At 39.2% G+C, this 23,017-nt stretch overlaps 1 protein-coding gene across 3 annotated transcripts in view; it reads right to left on the reverse strand.

Moving 5' to 3' along the window:
• si:ch211-285f17.1 (sickle tail protein) overlaps nucleotides 1-8,929 on the reverse strand; it is a 587,788-nt gene extending 578,859 nt beyond the window's left edge. Inside the window, exon 1 of one of the 3 annotated variants that reach the window (XM_041184076.1) lies at nucleotides 8,733-8,929. In XM_041184076.1, the coding sequence (XP_041040010.1) occupies nucleotides 8,733-8,805 (73 nt within the window). In that variant the 5' untranslated portion in view covers nucleotides 8,806-8,929. The remainder of the gene's footprint in view (nucleotides 1-8,732) is intronic. The other 2 variants (XM_041184075.1, XM_041184090.1) reach the window with 2 other exon arrangements.
• Between the last annotated feature and the right edge of the window lie 14,088 nt (nucleotides 8,930-23,017).

Genomic DNA, 23,017 nt, shown 5'->3' on the forward strand with positions numbered 1-23,017 from the left:
TGCTTACCTGGTGCCAGGGTTTGGGACATCTGCTCAGGGTTGGAGAGGAACTTACAGTGGGAGGGGGAGGATCCAGTTGTCATGGTCCATATATATACCAATGATATAGGCAGGATGAGGAAGGAGATTCTACATAGTCAGTATGAGGAGCTAGGCACCAAATTAAGGAGCAGAATCTCAAAGGTAATAATCTTCGAATTATTACCTGAGCCAAATGCAAATTGGCATAGGCCAAACAAGATTAGAAAAATTAATGCATGGCCTAAAGACTGCTGTGGGGCTCTGGTTCGTGGGGCACTAGCACCAGTATTGGGGAAACTGGGGGCTGTACCATTGGTATGGTCTACACCTGAAAGTGCTGGGACTTCACGTTCTAGTGAGCTGCATAACTGGGGAAGTACAGAAGGTTTAAATCTAAACAGTGGGGGCAAGGGATCAAATTTGTGAAAATGTGGTAAACCAAAGAGTAGAGACAAGGCAAGACCAAAAGATACTAAAATGGGAAATGATAAACAGACCCTGACAGGAAGGGAAACAGAGTACAAATCTAAAAGTAAATCAGCAAAGCTGGACATTACAAAAATAACAAAAGGTCAAAACTAAAGGCTCGGTATCTGAATGGACATAGTGTTCGAAGCAAAACAGATGAACTGATAGCACAAATAGAAATAAGTAAGTAAGATCTGTTAGCCATTACAGTGACATGACTACAGGATGACATAGATTGGGACCTGAATGTTGAAGGGTGTGAGACATTTAGGTAGGACAAGAAGCTAGGAAAAATGGGAGAGGTAGCTCTGTTAATTAATGATGGTATTAGCACATTAGAAAGCGAGATGACCTAAGTTCAGGAAACCAGGGTGCAAAAGCATTTTAGGTTGAGAGGAGAAATTATAAAGGCAAGAAGTCACTTGTGGGTGCAGTGTACAGGCCCCCTGATTGTAACTACACAGTAGGCCAGAGTATAATGGAAGAGATAATAGGAGCTTGTCAGAAACATAGTGATAATCATGGGGGATTTTAATCTATATATAGACTGGAAATATCTGATGGGAAAAAGTAGTGTAAATGAGGAATTCATAAAATGTTTTTGGGATAATTTCTTAGAACAGCACATTCTGGAGCCAGAGAGCAGGATGTACTAGAGCTACAAGATGTGCAATGAGATAAGATTAATTGATAATCACATGGTGAAGGCACCCCTAAGAAGCAGCGATCATAATATGATTTAATTTTACATTCAGTTTGAAGGAGAGGAGTGGGTCCAAGACTAATATGTTAAACTTAAATAAAGGCAAATATGAGGGCATGAAAGCAGAACTAGCTAAAGTGAACTGGCAAATGAAGTTAAGGGATAGGTCAATAGAGATGTAGTGGCAGACATTTAAAAGGGATATTTCAGAATACACAGAACAGATACATTCAAACGAGAAAGAAAAATTCCAAGCGGAGGACCCACCATTCCTGGCTAACTAAAAAAGTTAAAGACAGTATCAAACTTAAAGAAAAAGCATATAACTGTGCAAAGATGGGTGGCAGGTCTGAAGATTGGGCAGAATGTAAAGTACAGCAAAGAATGACAAAAAGATTAATAAGGAGGGAAAAATTAGAATATGGGAGAGAGCTAGCTAGAAATATAAAGATGGATAGTAAGAGTTTCTATAGATATTTAAATAAGGAAAGAGTTATCAAAGTGAGCGTTGGTCCGATAGAAAATTAATCTGGGGAATTAATAATGGAAAATAAGGAGATAGCAGATTAATTGAACAGGTATTTTGCATTGGTCTTCCCTACAGAGGATTTTTACTAAATTAACACAGGAATGGGCGGGTTGTCTGATGAAGGTTGGACAGGCTAGGCTGGTATCCACTGGAGTTTAGAAGAGGAAGAGGTGACTTGATTGAAACATATAAGGATCCTGAGGGGTCTTGTCAGGGTGGATGCGGGGAGGATGTTTCCTCTTATGGGAGAATCTAGAACTAGGGATCACTGTTCAAAAATAAGGGTTCGCCATTTAAGACAAAGATGAAAAAAAAGTTCACTCAGAGGGCAGAGTCCCTTCCTCAAAAGGCACTGGAAGCAGAGTTTTTGAATGTTTTCAAGGCAGAGGTAGATAGGTTCTTGATAAACAAGGGGGTGAAAGGTTATCAGGAGTAGGCGGGAGGTTACAGTCAGATCAGCTATGGTTATTAAATTATTATTAAATGGTGGAGCAAACCCAAGGGGCCCACTCCTCCTAATTCGGACATACTGCTGCCACTCTGCGTGTATGGCGGAGGGAATGCTGATTAAACAAGCTATGTTACCCTGGATCGTGATGGGCTTCTTGAGCGTTATTGGAGTTGCGCTAATTTAAGTGGAGATTATTTTTAAAAATACATTCATGGGATGTGGGGGGACATTGCTGGCTAGGCCAGCATTTATTGCCCATCCATGATACTCCTGCCTTGTGCCTCGTAGATGGTGGACAGGCTTTGGGGAGTCAGGTGGGGAGTTACTAGCCACAGAATTCCCAGATTCTGGCCTGCTCTTGTAGTCACTGTATTGATATGGCTGGTCCAGTTCAGTTTCTTGTCAACAGCAACCTGTGGGATGTTGATGCTGGTGGGGATTCAGAATAAAGATAAAGGGAATGTGGTAGATATTGTACATATGAATTTTCAGGAGGCATTTGATAAAGTACAACTTGTTATGAAAAGTACGCAAAAGAAAATGTAGTTGCATGAATACAAAAATGGCTTGGGCCAAAAGCAAAAAGTAATTATATGGAATTTTTCAGGTTAATGTGATATGGATAGTAATGTCCTCCAAGGAAGTGTGCTGGAACAACTTTTGTTTTTGATTCAGACAATGGTTTTAACATAGGCACAAGGCGAATAATGACATTTGTTGGTAGTTTTGAATTTGGGTGCACTGCAAACGATCAGGAACACAGAGGATGCAGAGAAATTAACAGTGCTATTGAATAGGTGACACATGCAGATCAATGAAAAGAATCATAAATAAATACATTTTGGGAAGAGTATAGGGAAAGAAAGTTTATTCCAAATGTCAAGATACTTAAGAATTGAGGAATAGTAAGTTCAAAACCTGCGCGCAGATTGATATTAAAGTTGGAACTGCGGGTAGAAAAAGCCATAAAAAGACAAAAAAGGAGTTCCATGTATAATATATTAGGGCATTAAATGTAGCTTTAATTTTTCTAAGAGATTGGTTAGGTCAGTTTGAGAATTGCTTGAAGCTCTGAGCATTCCATTATAAGACAAGTATTAATGCCATGGAAAGGATACAGTGAAGATGCATAGAATGCTAGGAATGAGAAATAATTGTTATGCAAAGTTGAGTCTTTTTCACCCCATAAGGATTGATAAGGACAAAATGTTGAAAACTTCTATTAGATTATAAATGAAGATAAATAATGGGTGGCAGTCATCCTATTATCTCCTTCCAATCTGTGAACATCAAACAGTGAGTGTCAGCTAACCAACTATGGTGGACATCACAGCCAAGATTGGTTTTTCCCTCCTCTGATGTACAGACACATACTGGTCCAAAAGGTTCTCTGTAGAGAACTCAGGACTGAGCCTTAAGTAGACACTCACTTCTCCCAGAACCAGTCCACAATGATTCTTAGCTCTAATGGTTTTCTTCCCTTCCTTTCCCAGCCTGGTAACTGTTAACCCCAGAACTGTCTTACACAGGGAGAGTTTTTCCTCGAGATTGTCCCCCTACCACAAGCTAGGCAAATCTTTCAGCCTCGTTTCAAATCCTCACAAATTTGGTCTTTTCAATCCAACCATGAGCTGCTTCAGAAGAAATGTTAAATGCAGGCTTGGAGGTATTTGTTTGTCAGGTATGTTCTGCTAAAGAAATGCCATGGGATTGGGCTCTGTTTGGGCCCAAATTAACAGTAACTTCTCTTCCTCCACAGACTAACCTTATTCCCATGATAACAAGCAGTTCTTTGTCAAATAAAATAGGCAGCTTACCAAGTGCAACACTAAGTCGGACCCTGGATATATTCTTGAAGTGTGCATCCAACTCCCTTAATATTTCTTTTCTTAGCAGAGCCAATAGGATGAATAAAATGTCCAATTTGTTACAAATTAAATAATGAGCAATTCCATACATCAGGGTATGTAAAGTCTATTTCCTGGAATGTGTGACGAACTGAAATAGATAATTACTCTGCAAAAATCCCCAACTGGAAAGAAAGTGAAGCTCTTTCCATTTACTATGAATAGGAGAGAGGAAGTTCACTCAATTCAGCAGGATTTCAGGCCAAAAACTATCGTACTTTAATTGAACTTTCTAAAAGATAGATCATTGCAAATAACACTTATAATTCCTTATATTAGAACAAATGTACTTGAATAGTGACATGGTCAAGTGGTTGCCTACCTGACCCAGAGGAGAGTACCTTATTTCATGTCATCTGAAAAATTGATACCTCAAACAATAATATAGATTTTCAGGATTGAATGAGTGTGCCAAGCTATACAAGCTGTTCATTTCCTGGAGTGGGGTTTGAATTCACAACTTTCCGATGGAGAGGCAAAAATGTAACAAACTAAATAAAGTTGAAAGTGTCCACTGTAACTTGACCAGAACAGAGATTTTAAAAACCTGATTACAATTTAGTCTTGTTTTGGGCTACAAATATAATTTTCCCAAAGATTATAGATTTCTACAGGGCTCTCAGCAAAGTATGTTTTTCCTCACAAACTAACCAAGCAAGTCTTCTCACGTGCAACTTCAGCTTCAGCTATTCCAACAGCCACTTCATTATGGTACCTCAACCCAGATTTTTAAAAAATTATGCACCTATCTCTGTGGTCTATAGTAGTTACCATTCATTTTTTTCCCAAGTTCCCTTTCATCTTTTTGGGGATCATAGAATTGGCATGCATGCCATTTCCCACTCATTATCAAAGACTTATAGAGTAAGCGGACCCTGGAGTACAAGTACAATGAATAATTTGAAATTTAAGGGACAGTTGGCACAACACACAACACTTTGACAGACAATCTTTAAAAATCCAAGCCTAACCTTTTTGTTAAGTTTTACTGCAACAACCATGTGCTAATAAATTATGGCTGGAACTTCCTGAAACCTTGTACTATAGTAAGGATGCATATATGGCATACACCAAGATAGTGTACTCATGCCATTACTTATTCAATGCCAAAACTTCCTGAGACCCTCAGCACCACCCTGGTGTGAGCCTCATAGCAACAGTTAGGCAAACCATCATAATAGCTCTGCCACCAGCTCCACCCACCATCCCCACTATAAAATCAAAGGAACAGTAGCTCAGTGGTAGCCCTCTTGCCCAGAGACATAAGCACGAAAACTAGGCAGACACACCAGTGTAGTACTGAGGGATAGCTGCATAGTCAGAGGTGCTGTCTTTCAGATGAGATATTAAACTGAAGCCCCATCTGTCCTCTCAGTTGATGTAAAAGTTCCCATGGCACTATTTCAAGCCTCAGCCAACACCACTGAAACAGATTATCTGGCCATTATCACATAGCTGTTTGCAGGAGGTTGCCATGTGCAAACTGGCTGCTGCATTTCCTGCATTACAAGGATACACTTCAAGAAGTTCTTATTGGCTGTAAGATGCTCGAGAACATCCTGAGGTCATAAAAGGTGCTAAGTAAATGCAAATCTATCTTTCTTTTGAATTTGCTGCAATAATGATGTCACTTAAAGTGAACCAGGATAGTGTGGTGACCTGGCAGCAGTGTGATTGATACTGAATGTAGAAAACTGCAAAGTTTTATTGAAGAATCTCAACAAGCTTGAACATGCATTAGCTTAGTAAATGCTAAATATGTTTAATGGCAATTCTGTTTAATAGAATAAAACAAAATTTGAGGGGTGTATTTGCAGATAGCAGAGCCAGCTGAACACCAGTCAAAGACAATGGCTGACCCAAAGCAGAATTGTTCCCCTTTGCAAAATATGAATTTCAAGACATTTGACATCAACTTTTTAAAATAACTCTAGTTATTTTAGTTTAGTGGTTCACTCACCCCATTTTGGGACACAGAATTTGAAATAAGTTAGCACTATATACCCAGGTATCTCTTGGTTACTTCTATCATTCTTTAGGAATCAAACTGATCAATGATTCTCCATCTTTGACTTAGTGGACAATCTAACTTATGGGCAACCAAATAATTCATGCAATACAACGTGGTATCTGTGCTTCACTTAGTTGGTGATTTGCAAATATTTTTAGCTGTTAGGAGAGTTATTTGCCATTAGCTGTGCCACTTCCAAGCCAAAGGCACCATTGGAGATTCAGGACATTGAAATTCTAACTTATAGTATTTGAAAGTAAAGTCACCATTTCCAGGAAATTCCTACCTTATACACTGAATAATAATGGATGGTCAGAAAAAAATCTACATGGTTATCTGAATAAGGCCTTTAAAGTGATAGTTTTAAGTTTGCTAGCACTTTTTCCTCAGAGTCTGAAGGTTGTGGGTTCAAGTTCCATTCCAGGACCTGACCACATAATCTAGGCACGCAAATCAGTGTAATATTGAGGAATGCTGCATTATCAAAGGCTGGTTTAACACCTCATCTGAAAGACAAAGTTTCATTCATCTATTCAGATGGGTGTAAACATTTCCCTGGCACCTTGCCAAGAGAACTCTCTTGGCATCCTGGCTAAAATTTATCCCTCAGTCAACATCACCAAGAGATTAATTACTCACTTATCTCACTGTTATTTGTGGGACCTGGGCATGTGCAAATTGACTGCTCTACTTACATAACAACAATGACTACACTTCAAAAATAATCCATTGCCTGTGAAACATCTTGGGATATCCTAAGGACATGCTAGGTGCAATATAAATGAAAGTATTTTCCTTGATGTATTAAGGAAATGAAGTAATAGAAGGAAACCCAGACTTGGTCTTTATATATCTTTTCATTTTAAATCACATTCATGGAAACTGGCTGGCATTGCAATCACAGCTACAGCGAGGTGAAGAATCTATCTCCAATTGGACAAGAGATCTCAGCTACAACGGTTTAATAGATGTTAAATGGGAGATGCAAAATCAGGATGAAATAAGATAACTACTTATTTCAGTGTTGGAACTCCTTTTATCTCTACATAGATTTTTTTTTAAGTGTTAAAAGGCACTGTTTGCAGGTTGCAGCAATTTTTAGCAGTCCATAATGCAAAGTTTTAAAAGCAGAGGTTAAAGTTCACTTAATATGTGATCAAGGACCCTTGCTGGTTTGGGGCCAATTGTGCACATAAACCCAAACCATTGAACAACCTCATTCCATTTCTATACCACCCAGTCTTAACTTGTCCAAATATTGTACCATAACAAGCTTGTTGTTTCTTCCAACAATAGCCAAAAACAAAGTTCACACCAGAAGACCAAGTGACTGTTACACATCTGCTAGCACAGAATCACAATAACTACAAATGCCATACTGTCCCAGAAACTATTATGCTAGCACACTAGATGCTGCATTTTCATGTAACTAAACATTAGACAGTTATGATACAATCATGAGCATCGCATGTAACCCACAAGAGTAATTCTTTTTAGTACTTGAGGTAATAGTGCACTGTTGTTCACAGAACTAAAATAGCCACACCAAGTTCCATTCATCCATCAGCTCTATGCTCACTGACCTACAATGACCTCAGTTAAACAACACTTCAGTTTTAAAATTCTCATCCTGGTTTTCAAATCCCTTAATGGCTTCAGCTCTCTCTAACATCATCACCTTCAGATATCTGCACTCCCCTGATTCTGGCCTCTTGAGCATCCCCGATTTTAATCACTTCACCATTAGTGGCTTCAACAGCCAAGGTCCTAAGCACTACAATTCCCTCCCTTAACCTCTCTTTCCTCTTTAAGAAATCCCTTAAAACCTACCCCTGCCCAAACTTTTAGTTATCTGGCCTAACATTACCTTACATGGCTCACTGTCAAACTTTGGTTTAAAATACTCCAACACCTTGGGATGTTTTACTATATTAAAGGCCCTATGTAAATAAGCAGAAGCTGCTGTTGTTATTGAAATAGCATGTCTTACTAACTACAGCAATCTCCGCAAAACATTGTGCAAGGTATTTTTCTCTGCTTCCATTGTGAAAAGTTCCAGTACATTGGCTACACAGGTGCAGAAGCTACCCACAAGATGAATGGGCACTTTGGAGCATAACTTACCGAGAGAACAAAGACTGTCTGCCGTCAAACGTGCAGAAGTTACAAGAGAAAAAAAAATCTCATATATAAACATACACACATACCGTATGCCCAGAAATTAGGGTTAAAATACCTTGAAATTTGTACAAGGTTAAGTATGAGTACATTCTAATCTGAAGTAAACATAAATCATGTTAATACATGTAATTTTTACATTTTGCTTAAATCATAAGTGGTGGACAAATATTAATTGTAAATATTGGAATTTTAAGTATGTCTTTGAAAAGAACAGGAATGTTAACACAGCTCCTGGCCATTCACTGTTAAGTACTGAAGTTAAGTTGGAAGTAGCTAGGGTCGATATTAAGTCTACAAAGCTATGTAAACACAACATACTGTATCACCACTACTACTTCACCTCACAACCACTCGCTAAGGTCACAGATAGAATTAATTAGTTTACTTTCTGCCAACAACACGTGCCTAAGCTAAGAATAAGTCAAAACTTTTTTTCCTTTTTTAAAAATATAAACACTTACGTGGTACTTGGTGGCGATCCTTCGCATCTCCCGGAGGCGGTAGTCCTGCGAACTGAACCCGATTTCCAGACATCACTGTGGCGATTTTTTTAAATTCTTGCGAAGCTGAGAGTTCTTCCTTGCCGTTCTTTTTATTAAACGTGTGCGCAGGGTGTTTGCCTGGGATGTCAAGTCAGCAAGAAGCGAAATGAGCGCTTTGCAGAGCTCGGGAGAATCGCAGTTCTGTCATACCCTCCTTCCCCCCCTCTCGCTCTATCACTGCCCTCGCACGGTCTCATTCACTCCCGGCTGCTGTCAGAGTGCAGCGCACTTCACGCTAAGACTGCAGTCCTGGGCCCGCCCATTCTGCTCGCTGCCGGCCGGAAGCCGCCTTCATTCACCTGGGCAGCTGTTCAAGGGAGTGAGGCTAAGGAATGGGGTGAGAGAGAAAGGGGGAGGTGGGTGCTCGCGCCGCTCTGAGCTGCGTCCCATCTGTAATTATTAATAACATGATTGCAGCTAGACTGCGTCATTTTTAGACCAGTTGCTGCAAGGTTGCTACATGTAAATAGAGAAAAAAAAGGCCTGTGTCTGTGTATTTTTAAATGTGAAAAGAGAGAATGTAGGACGTGCATTAAATTAGGTTAATATGTATCATATCCAGATCTAGTATTTTTGGTTTCCAGTAAGGCATCACGCGCGTTATTTTTTAACTACTGAAGCCAAATTGCTGCCTCATAGCTCTTAAGTTGGAAACCTTATTTTAATATTTCAAAGTCTGTGGGGCGCTGTGTAGATAATAGACGTTTTGTTCCAAATTAATTTATCTAGTGGTTTCTGTCAATGGAGTGCATTTAAAAATGTAATTTCAACTAGTTTCATTTTTGTTTTTATGTTGCTACGATTACATTTGAATTGCACCCGTTTTGGCTACTCCACATAACTTTATTTTGAAATATCAGTCCATTATTCATCTTGCCACACATGGCAAAAAAGATAGCAAACCTGTTAAATACTGTTTAAAAATAAAAGCGTTAGAATAAACAAGTTGAAGAAATCAGACTGACAAGAGCAATGATAATTGTCCTTGAAAATGTACCAAATTATAAAACATGCATGTTCAAATATTTTATTTTGCTATTGTACCCATTACTTTACCATTAAAAATATTTAAATAGTGTAGCTTGAACAAATGAGAATGTAAATGTTTTATGTCAAATGCATACATCTATTTCAGCTTTAAGTTTGGAAGTAAAGAGTATATATCCATTGTTAAACCCCATAAGGTGCAGTTTCCTCTTCGATGTACTGTATTCAGTACTGAATTTATTTGACATTTGTACTGTAATGTTTCCATCATTCAAAAGATGATTTGATTCATTTTTATTAATTCTCATGTGAAAATGCTGCCTTGACAAAATTGTGCTGTGCTTCTGTTTTTTTTTTCTCTTTGAGACACCAAAGTTATTAATGGTGCACCAAAATTCTTTAAGGTCAATATTTAACTAATGGTTGATATAGTAGACTTCCGTCAATTTTGTTTCTCATGCTTTTGTGAATACTGACATGACTCATTGTTAAGCTGCCCTTGACTGGTTTTTTGTTTCACAATCTTAAAATACCCTTTCCCTGTCCCCTTCACCATCACCTCTAACAGTTTATAAGGAGTTCATGGACTTCTTTGTCAATAAGTTTGAGTTGAGTTCAGCTAGGATTTTTCCCTCTCCACTTCCTTTTATTCCTCCAAATCAAAACCCCTTCCCCTGCTTTTTCCCATTTCCTCACACCCTACCCCCTTCCAATCTGAATTTTTTTTCTATCTCCTCTCTTACTGTCTTCAAGTTCATCTTGTCCATTTTCCTGTTATATCTCAGTAACAAGGGAGTGAGTTTATAATGGGAGCTAAAAATGATGATATTGGTCTTCCTGATATATTGTTGGTAGGAATTTTGATTGATCCATGGAGTAGACAGGCAACCTGACAACACAAAGGTGATTTGGGGCTTGAGAGAAGTGCTGTAGAGAAATCTGGGAGTGGACAATGTATATGGGAAAATTGATTTTATGCCTACAGATGATGTCAAAAGGAACATCATGAAGATAATTCAGGGACAAGTCATCTGGAGGCGACTATAGTGTGGTAGGAGCAGCCATTATTGGAGAGGCGCTGGCTATGTTGGAATTAAAACATGGGGTTGCTAACTTTGGATGTATTCAGGGAGTTTGATCAGTTGGTCAGTAATGAGGGTCAGGCTTCATTAACATAGGAACTCTGGGCTGCAAGCAGAAAACAATCTTTCCTGGACAGTGCAATATTTGTTGGCCCTGCAGGACTATTAGGCCAAAAAGAGATCTAGGGGCAGAAGGGCTATTCTCAGAGAATGGGGGAATCTGGTGTAGTGATTGTCCAGGTTGCATTTGCGGATGTCCTCTTCAGCTGGTCAGCCAACTGAAACTGTGTGGAGTATAAGCGTGGCTGCCCTGTTGAGTCCTAAAATGGCAGTTTGCATATTAAGAGTCTATTTCCTAACTTGTGCACTATTTAACCTGAATGGCTGCAGGCTAACTATGGGAATCCTATCATCACTAAAAGAGTTCGCTGACTAGTAATGAGAAACATGAATTAATGAGAAGCTTGACTTTTTCTTTTCTGACCTTGGCCTATGGTTAACTAATATCACTAGTAAGGCTCTGACAAGGCCAAATAATTTAGCACAGTCCTAGATGTTACCTGGATCCAACTGGTCCATGCGGCTAAATACCATGCAGTTTAGTATTTTTACCAACTGAACCACTGACAAGTAACCAAACGAAAGCATTCAATTGCCCCATTCATTACAGTTAAGAGAAAACATTTCCGATTGCAGTTTTAAAAAATATTTGGTTTCAGGTTAGGTGCAATGTCTGAAAGGCTCGAGAAATTAACTGTTGTTTTGATATTCCTTTTAAAGCTATTTTTTTTTCTTGTGAATTTTCTAATGTTTCAATATAGTATGTGACATGTCAAGTAAATATGTGTGGAGTTGATGGAAGTTACAGTGACAATGCAGCCAATTATACTAAGCTCTAATTTGACTTTTTTTAATTAAATATTTGTTGAAATTAGGTTTTTGTTCTGAGCAACAAAGTGAACAGGTAGATTCTGGAAAGTAGATATACACAAGGATTTATAGAGAGAAACTGATTAGTGTGTGCAATCATTATTACAAACCAGTGTTCCAGTTGCTATACATTCATAAAAAACTTCTGAAATCCATATGCTGAGCTGCTCTAGTTCTTTGTTAATTGAAGGATATTGGCATATAAACAATACTTGCATGCTCTACCATACAGCCAAGTGATTTTATTTTGATCGGTCAGTTAGCATAATCAGAAAACAGGAACCTGCATTCATATTTGCCTTTAACACAGTAAAACATCTTAGAAAGGAAATGGGGTGGGAGTCAGTCTTTTTGTGGGAGCATTCAAACAGGTGTACGCAAGCCTGCTTGGAGCTCTGAGGAGATTTTTAAATTTGGGAATGATGTCCAAACATCCAAAGCAGGGACAAGGCTTTGCCAGCAGAAGAAGAGGACATGCATTGGAAGTGAAATGCAGTGGACTGGGCATGACATGGATGGAGACCTAAAGCTGGAAAAGGTTACAGAAGTGACATGATGCTATGGTGAAATTTGGACATAAATTTTATATTAAATCTGTTGGAAACTGGAGAGTCAATAAAGGTCACTGAGGGTGGGATGATGGTTGAGCAGGGTTTGGTGCAGAACAGGGTGATGGTGGTGGAACTATGAATGATCAAAGGGTCATGGAAGGCAGAGGTTAGACACACATGGCATAAATGAGTTGGTATGCATGATAGTTTCATTGGCGATAAAGATGAGCAGTGCTGTGGAAGTGGAATTCAGCAATCTCCATAGTGAAAATATGTAGTATAAGAAGCTGAGTTCAATGTCAAGTAAAATGGTTCAATCTTAGAAAGTAGCCAGCCAAGGAGGGGTATGGAATCAGTGACAAGGCTACAAAGTCTTCCTGATGTTCATTTAGGAACTTCTGGTTCATCCATGAATTGGTATTAGACAGTTGGGCTGACAGCTTGGGGTTAGTTGAAGGAAGTGCTGAAGTAGGGCTGAATGTTGTTAGCAGTAGTGGAAGTGGGCCAAATGCTAACAGGTGTTGGCACCTGAGGGTATCATGTAGATGAAGGGGAGAGGGTCAAGAATGGAGCCTTGGGGATCTCTGGAAGTGCCCATGAATTACTGAATTTGGAGTGCTGAGCACAAAGCTAAGTGGTTATAATGTTTTCAAGGACCTTGCACAAAAATGGAAGGTTAAAGACCATACAAGTCCAGAGTGAGAATTTTGTTTATTTGGGGGGGGGGGGGGGGGGGGGGGTGGTGATGGTAGTTTTTAAAGTGCCTGTGAGAAGAGCATATTGCCATGCACTGGCATAAAGGCATGTAGTTAAGTGATCAGATGTTGGGGTGGGAGGTGAATTTCAGAATTAAGCTTGCGAGGAAGGTAATGGGAAATGAGTTGCAAAGAAAGGGGGATCATGACTAGGATAAGTAAGGTATTTGGAGGGGGGCAATTTGCAGGGGCAGAAACAAAAGAAGTGATGATATCTGAGATGATGGCGAATGTTTGCAAAAATAATTATATGACAACTTCCACTTAATTTTAACAGGGATATGAGTTTGACAAAACAGTTTGTCAAATTAGAAAGGAGTTGTAGTTTGGTCTTGCCCTCCAAGTTACTTATGGATTAACCAAACAATTTGACTGTAGAGAAGGAAGCATGGTTTTGCTTGAGATGGATTTGGTTTGACCAAATTTGTCGAGTACCACATCTGTAGCCCTTAGACTATAAATGTGGAGACCATAACCAATGAGAACTTCAAGTGAGAGGGGCTGAGTGTCTTGTTGTCATGAGGGTTGGAATGGGAGAAGGTTGTTTAGCAGGTCCATAATGGAAATGCAGTCATGAGGATTATAAGGGAGATGAAGAAATGATGCGGATGGTCATTTGACTGAGTGTGGCATCAAGGAGTCCTGAAAAACTGAAGTCAATGGGAATTGGGAGAAAATGCACCATTGATTGGAGTCATACCTGGAATCTGGAACAAAGTAAAATGGTTATGGTTATGACAGGTCAATAATCTCAGACCGAAGATATCAAAGCAGATGTTCCTCGGGTTAGTATCCTAGACCCAACCATCTCCAGTTGCTTCATCAATGATCTCCCCTCCATCATAAGGGCAGAAGCGTGGGTATTTGCTGATGATTGCATAGTTCAATACCATTTACGACTCATCAGATTGTGAAGCAGTCAGTGTCTGCATTCAGTAAGACCTGGACAATATTCAGCCTTGGACTGCTAAGTGGCAAGTAATGTTTGCACCACACAACTGCCAGGCAATGACCATCTCCAACAAGAGAGAGTCTAACCACTTCTTCTTGACCTTCAACAACATTACCACCCAAGTGGGGATTTGATGATGGTCATACTGTTGAAGATCCTGAGGCCAGGCAATAGCTTCTAATCAGTCATCCACATATCCTAGTCTGACCAAAAGGTCACATTCCTTACTACACCTGCTCTAGTTATCCTTTTGTTTTACTGGAAGCACTTTTAAATCCTATGCCAGCAGTTCGATCAAGCCTGAGTATCCCATTGTACACTACTTCAGACGAAACACTCTCTATTTCTCTATTTGCTGGATGAGTACAGCTCCCAACAACAGTCAAGAAGCTTAACACCATCTAAGACAAAGCAATCCCGCTTGATTGGCACCCCATCTACCACCTTAAATGTTCACTCCCTCCACCACCAGCGCATGTCAGAGTAGGCAATGATATTTAAGAACATGTCAGATGTAGCAACAGAAGAGGCTTAATTGTCACAAAGCAATACCAGCAGCAAATCAGTGCAGGATCCCAATAAGGCAAAGTAGCAGCCAGGTGACAGAGCAGCTGGCAGGGTTGCAGGGGTGTGGTGAGGGTGATGCAGTTTAGAGTAGATGCTATAATTTATAGATTAAGGAGCTTGTTCGAGCAGCAAATAATTCATAAGCCATCAAACAAAATTCTGGGTAGCAGAAGTGCTCATAAGGTCAAATGAGAACCTGGTGCCATTGCTGGAAGCAGCAAACAGTATAAGGACAGAGCAACTGGAGTTTGGCTTGGATCTTGTTGAAGACTTCTGTAGCAAATAGACAGTCTTCCAATTTTATGTTGCAAAACTTTCCACTTGGATGAAACAGGAAATAATGACCCCCGCCCCATATGAGAAGTAATACAGTATGACAAGGAGGAAAAAATTACTTCTGGAAAAGGGGAAGGAGAAAAATTATGCTATATCTAGGAGTAAACAAAATGGGAGATTTTTCAGGAAGGAAGGAAGAAAGATTTGACAGAATTAGTGGGTCTTTTTTATTTAAAGTGTTTTGCTCATGTTTGAAATAAAACCAAGAATGCAGTTTGTTTCCCATGTGATTTTGTGGGAAGAAAACATCAAGAGTTGGAAAAGAGCAAGAGGATGATGGAAGAGTAAGAAACACAGAATGAGCTGAGATTGAAGGATGAGCAGAAAATGTAAATCAGGAATCTGCAAAGCGGCCATTGAATTTGATAAATTATTTTGGAGCAGGATAAAATAATAAAAGTAAATACATCATCTATTCTTAAGTGAAAATATCTCCCAGCTCCAGTATGCATCATTAGAGGGACAAGTTGCAAAGTCCTATCAAACATGTGGGCCAGATGCACTAATTTTAATCTTGGGATTACTGCCTGTTCAATTTTTTCTGAAAAAAATGTTTGACACAACTTCTGCAGAGATGCTCTTCCTTTATCAATGTGAATCTTCCATTTTCCACACAAGTACTAGGCTAACACTGCCCAATGCATTTTACGTAAATATTTTACAGGGAAAAGGGACTTTGATCCCATTTATCTTTCCTGAATTTATTCATTTGTTATTCAGTGTTAACAGGAATTGGCCTGACCTAATCTTCATAAATGCAACTGATGTTAGAACATTCCTGTCAATATTTTTGTTGCCTTGCTCCAAAATATTCAAATTAACATCTGTCATCTGGCAACCTTTCAAATTTGTCTGGAAGATGAACATATTCACTCTAGCTTTATCTTCAGCATGCATGTGGAACAGGCAGCTTTTATATTTTAAAGTCTGGCAGTTTCACATGAATAGTTTTCTGTTTAAGGAGGCATGCCACTTTGGGAGAGGCAAGCAGAGAGAGCAAAAGCCTACCTTGTGAAATGGAAGCCCAACTAAATGTAATGCTGGTACATTACCTATTGGATCTTTGGCATTTTAAATGTTGTTTTGATTGTCTCATTTTAAATAAAGGCACGCTTTTCTAAAATGAGGTAATTTTCCATTGCTGTGGTACATGCAGGCCTATCCAGTTTGAACTATATGCATCAGGAACTGTCTTATTTAAATATGCTATCTTTCTCTTGTTTCTCTATTTTGAGCATATGCTGTCTGCTACAAATCTCCTGTAGTCTGATATTTGGTGCACACCCAATCTTGCCATTCATATTATATGCGGTGCAAAATTTTTAGATCAGCATAGATCAATGATGGATCAGTCCAACTGTTTTGAAGGTTTTATAAGAACAGGAGTGTCACACCAAATAGTATCATTGGAGGCACTCATTTATCAGCATTGGAGGTAGTCCTGGGTATGTGCTGTGGGGCCAGGAGAGGGAAGATCTTGAGCCTAGGAGGATTCAGGAAATTGGAGATGACAGGGTCTGGTAGCCTGGGAAGGCTAGGGGAAAGGGGCTCAAATTGTCCTTTGACCCCTTTAGGACTATTTTTTCCTCCTACCTGTTGAGGATACTGCACTGTTTGGGATTCCATTAATGCTTTCCCTGCCCTCACCTAGTTACAGCATTTATATTGCTGCCTCAAAGCACTTAGTCCAAATGCTGACCGGTAGAGTCCTCAATGGAAATAGGTTTCCATAAACAAGCAAAACTTCTCAAAACAATCATTTACAGAACTAATGTACAAAAAATACATTTTTAAGCACCTGAACATTGTTTTTCAACAGAGAATAATTTTGTAAGACTGTATTTGATGCCAAAATGAAGGGAGTAATATGATTGACTGCTGCCCATGTCAATCAAGAGAAATCCCCTTATTCAAGTTCATTTTCCAGCTATGTTTATAACATAGATTCGGGAAGACAATGAAATATTATGATTTTTCCATTAAAGAAAAACAATATATTCTTGATAAAATTCTTTTATTTTGATCTCTAAGTGTCAGTGAAGTAACCCAAAGGTGTTATTGATGTCTAACAGTGAACAAAGAACCAGTTAATATATTAAACATGAGATCTGCCTGAAAGAAATCTCCAGTTTGTTTTGAAGTCCCTTAGAAAAAGCAAAAAATCTTTGCCTACCCCAATCCATTTCAACAATTTCATTGTCCTACTTCAATTCAGAAACTTATTGAAACATCCAGAATTTTCTATAAAATACACATGCTCAAACATGGTTGGAAAACCTTCAGTTATTCTGTGGGAAAAAATCTAGTCAAAGCCCAGGCATTGGGGACAGGTTGAGTTCAAAGTAAAAACTTTAAAGAAGTCATTAAAAGACACAGGGTAATTCAATGAGTAAATTTAATTTTGCTGCTGTGAAATATTTAACTTTTTGTTTAACATCTTATTTTGGAAATTAGATGGTTCAGTTACTGAGAAAATAGTGTAATTCTGAGAAAACATTGATTTTTTTCAAAATATTTTAATCAACAAGATTTGGCAAAATATTGAGACAGGTTGTTGGCATTAAAAATGCTAATGTGTTCAAGAATTGTAAGATGGGCCCAAAGACATTTTGTCCTTGGATGGGTAGACCCCTCCATTATGCTTGAAGCCACTATGTTGACGAAGTATTTTTGCATCAGAAATGTTGACATAGAAGTGTTATTCAAAAATGACCACAAACTAAAACACTTCAGACAGGAAGCACACACTATGTGTAATATCTGGTGTATACTATAGAAAATGCCAAAACAATCCAAGATACTTTCTCAGTATGCATAATGTTTTGTCTGTAAAAGGCACACTAATGCAAATATCCAACCCAATCAATAATGCTCTCTGAAATTGTATGTTTGCTCTTCTGTGTGCTTTGTCGCCCATCCAATGGACATAGGTAGAATATGTTTTTATTTTCTTCCACCTTCAGTTGGACATTCTCTGCACAACTTCACAGTCTTACCTCTCCCGAACTTGATAAGCCACAAAGGCAAAATTGCCAAACAGAAAATCCTCCCATTCTTGTATTTTATATTGAGTTGGTTCAACTGACTAATGCAGTGAATGACATTCAAATGCTAATGCATGTTAATTGCATAATAAGTGGATAGAGGTGGGGTGGGGTGGGGGGGGCGTGGTGGGGGGGAGGTGCACTCATTGGATGATTACTTATATACATATAATAGGTCCAGGCAGCAGGAGGTTGAAGGGGTCATTCAACCCGACTGCCTACTCCCCTTTGTGGTTATGTCCGCACCCGGGTGTCCTTAGAGAGGGAGCATGCAGTGTCCACCTCGAGGCCTCCTGTGAGTGCCACCCCTCAAAATGATATTTTAATTTAATTTGATAAGTGTCCTTTGAAGTTTATTCCCTTTTTTTGTTCCTGTAACCTGAAAGTGCCCCTTTAAGGGGTCGTTCATTTATTTAATTGTTTATTTTGATTTTTGTTCTTTCAAAAGAGTATAGAGAAACACTTAGTGACACTGGTGGTGGGTTAGGAGCTATACATTTGTAATGTTGCACTTTGTGAATAAACCTAAAATTAGGTAATTGACTTCTGTTCTCCTTCTTCATCACTGCCTGCAGAAGGTTAACAATGCAGACTGCTGAACGTTCTGGCTTTTACAGTCAATTACAAGGGCTACCTGAACTGCTAAAAATTGACAATACTGCAAATGGCAAATCTACATTTCAAAGACAAATTCATGTGCAATGAAAACAACTTTTTGTTTATTGCCATTTTCACTTTCAACAACCTTTTCATCTTTTATTTTTCCCAAGGACCTCAAATACTCAAGAAATATTAAGCCTCTATATTCCCTTTGTTCACTTATTGCTTCCAATGTAGTTACACATATAATGAGGTACTATTAAAGTTATCCAGGAGCATGACATATTACCTTTTAAGTTCAGAAATTAATTCAATACGAAGTAATGAAGCATAAAAGAAAAGGAGCAAGAGATATAATACTTGTATCCTATTAACTGGTTGACTTGACAATTGACAAGTGGTTGTGAGCAACTTTCATTGCATGAATGGGATGTAATAGTTTATGGCTCCTCATTTATAGTATGATGGTAAGTAACACAAATATTTTAATTAGAAATTATATTGATGGTTAGATTGTGGATTGATGGTACTACTGTGAATTTTTTTCCCCTGCAGTGTTCTCAGTTCCCTCACCTCCAAGAAAAGTAAGAACAAAATCATGGAATTGCATTACATTTAATTATTGATCTACACGTATTGGTTTATAATGCAGCTTATTTATACTATGGGTCCAATTTGACCATTCAAACCACAGAAACTTTTCAATAGGCCGCTGAATCAACAGCCATTTCATAAAAGTTAGTTGGTTTCTTTCCAGTCATTCAATGTTTTCGATTTTTTGTATGAATAAATTTAGACAATCAGCGTTATTCTTGCAATTTAAGGAATTCCTGGATGAAACTAATTTATTCTCATGAATAGGTATTTAATTTCTCTATTTTTTACAACCTTTTATGTGGGAATTCACCAAGACTCCTTCAACAGCACCTTCCAAACCCATGACCATTGCCATCTAGAAGGACAAGGGCAGCAGATAGATGGGAACATCACCACTGGAAGTTCCCCTCCAAGTCACTCACCATCCTCACGTGGAAATATATCACCGTTCCTTCGCTGTCACTGGGTCAAAATCCTGGAACTCCCAAAGGATGGCGTACGTACACCAGATGGACTGCAGTGGTTCAAGAAGGCAGCTCACCACCACCTTCTTAAGGGAAACTAGGGATGGGCAATAAATGCTGGCCCAACCAGTGAAGCCCACATCCAGTGAATGAATTTTTTTTTAAAAAGTGGCATCTTATCGAATGCCTTCTGGAAATCCAAATATACTACATCTACCAGTTCCCCTATATCAACTCTGCTTGTTATATCCTCAAAGAACTCTAGCAAATTTGTCAAACATGATTTCTCTTTCACAAAGACGTGTTGACTCTGTTTGATTGTGTTAAGGTTTTCTAAATCAAAAACAAAAATTGCTGGAAAAACACAGCAGGCCTGACAGCATCTGTGGAGAGAAAGACAGAGTTAACAGTTTGAGTCCGTATGGCACTTCAGAACTAAAGAGAAGTAGCAATTTGGTGAAATATATACTGTTTAAGAGGGTGGGACAGGTGAAGCTGGATAGAAGGCCAGTGATAGGTGGAGGCAAAGGAGAGATTGCAAAAGATGTCATAAATAAAACGTCAAAGGGGTGTTGATGGTGATGATACTGGCTAAAGGAGGAGCTAATGGTGACATTAAGAGTAGAAAGCAAGATGAGCAAGTGACAGATGGCCCTAGTGGGGGTGGGGTGGGGAGAGGGAATGGTGTGGGAGAAAAGATCGAAATAGGCTAAAAGGTGGGGATAAAACAATGAATGGAAATACATTTTTAAAATAATAGAAATAGGTGGGAAAATATATATATTATATTTATATAAATTTAAAAATAAATATTTGTAAAAAGGGGTGAGGATGGAGGAGAGAGTTGATGATCTGAAGTTGTTGAACTCAATGTTAAGTCTGCAAGGCTGTAAAGTGCCTAATCAGAAGATGAGGTGCTGTTCCTCCAGTTTGCGTTGAGCTTCACTGGAACATTGCAGCTTTTCTAAAGGTCTTGCTATTTCTTCCTTAATAATGGACTCTAGCATTTTCCCAATGACAGATGTTAGGCTGACTGGCCTATTGTTTCCTGCTTTTTGTCTCCCTCCCTTCTTGAACAGGGGTGTCAGATTAGTGGTTTTCCAATCTCCTGGGACCCTCCCAGAATCTTTTGAGCCCTGGAATATTTTGACCAATGCCTCCACTATCTCTGCAGCCACTTCCTTTAAAGCCCTTGGATGCAGGCCATCAGGTCCAGGCAGCCTGTCTGCCCTTAGTTCCTAAAAAATTCCTTATCCTCTGGCCTACCACTAGTTTTTGCCACTTTGTATGCCTTAGTTTTTGATTGGATACTGCTGCTCGTGTCTGCTTATATTTTCTGCCCCTTCCTGTCAAACTTTGATTATCGCTCGCTTCTTCACTACCCTGCACCTCTACTCTCTAATTTCTTTTTGATTTTTTAAACTTCACTTTAATTGAACCCTTAACCACCAGCGACCCCCTCCCCACTAATTAGTATCCAATTGACCATCTTTGTTAACCATGGGTGGTTCATCTTTCTCATCGAGTCCTTCTTTTTGACCAGGATAAATTTTTGCTGAGCATTATGAAATATCTGCTTAAATTCCTGCGACCGTTCATCCACTGGCCTTCCCTTTAGTCTATTTTCCCAGCCCACTTTAGACAACTCTTTCTTCATACTTCTGTAACTGCCCTTATTTAAGTTGAGGACACTGGTTTGAGACCCAAGTTGCTCGCCCCCAAACTGATTTTGAAATTTTACCATGTTGTGATCGCTACCCTCTAGAGGATCCTTAACTACGATATCTCTTATTAATCCCACCTCATTACACATTTCTAGATCTAAAATATCCTGTTCCTGGGTAGGTTCTGCAATGTATTGCTCTAAGAAACAATCCCTGATGCACCCTACAAATTTGTCTTCCATGTTACACCTGCCAATCTGATTCGTCCAGTCAATATGCAGATTAAAATCACCTATGAGAATTGTAGCGTCCTTCTTACATGCCTCGATTGTTTCCTGATTTATACTTTGTCCTACAGTTGGGCAACTCTTCAGGGACCTCTAGACAACTCCCAACCAAAACTTCTTCCCATTGCTATTCCATATTTCCACCCAAACTGAGTCCACATCACTATCTATTGCACCTATATGACTACTCACCATTGCACTGTTACCTTCCTTTATTAACAAAGCTACCCCACCTCCTTTTCCTTTTTGCCTATTTTTCCGGAAGGTTGAATATCCTTGCATATTGAATTCCCAGTCTTGGTCACCCTGCAACTACACCCCAGTAAAAGCTATCAAGTCATATTCATTTATTTCTATTTGTGGCTTCAACTCATCTATCTTGTTACAAATGCTGCGTGCATTCAGATAAAGAGCATTAAGCTTTGACTTTTTACTATTATTACTCATTCTGGTTCTGATTTCTGCTGCACACTTCTGTTTATATTTTCTGCCCCTTCCTGTAAAACTTTGATTATCGCTTACTTCTTCACTACCCTGCACCTCTACTCTCTCATTTCTTTTGATTTTTTAAACTCCCTTTCAATTGAACTCTTAACCACCCCCCTCCCCCCATTAATTAGGTTAAAGTCCTAACTACAACCCTACTTATACAATTTGCCAGCATGGTTCAAATGAAGCCCGTCCCAACGGGAATAGCTTTCTCCTTTCCCAGTACCAGTGCCAGTGCCAGTGCCCCATGAATCGGACCCATTTCTCCCACACCAATCTTTGAGCCATGCATTTATCTCTCTAAACTTATTTACCCTACACCAATTTGCATGTGGCTCAGTTAGTAATCTGGAGTTTATTACTTTTGTGGTCCTGTTTTTTAATTTAGTCCTGAGCTGCTCACAGTCCGTCAGCAGAACCTGATCCTTAGTCCTACCTATGTCGTTGGTACCTACATGGACCACGACAATTGGATCCTTCCCCTCCCATTCCTAGTTCCTCTCCAGCCCAGAGGAGATGTCCTTAACCTTGGCACCGGGCAGGCAACACAGCCTTCGGGAATTTGTCTTTGTTGCAGAAAACAGTATCTACTCCCCTAACTATGCTTTCCCCTATTACTACTACATTTCTCTTTTCTCTCTCCCCCCCCACCATCCCCACTTGAATGGTGCTCTGTACTATGTCAGTTCACTCATCCTCCCTGCAGTCTGTGCCTTCATCCACACCTGGAGCAAGAACATTGTACCTATTGGACAAGAGCACTGGCTGAGGCTCCTCCCAAGCTAAATTCTGGATCCCCATACCTGCCTCACTCATATTCACATCTGCCTGTCCCTGACCACAGTCCAAATTTCATGTAATTAATCTAAAGGGTGTAACATCTCCTGAAACACAGTGTC

The sequence above is a fragment of the Carcharodon carcharias genome, chromosome 3 (assembly GCF_017639515.1).
Source record: "Carcharodon carcharias isolate sCarCar2 chromosome 3, sCarCar2.pri, whole genome shotgun sequence".
NCBI classification, from domain to species: Eukaryota; Metazoa; Chordata; class Chondrichthyes; order Lamniformes; family Lamnidae; genus Carcharodon; species Carcharodon carcharias.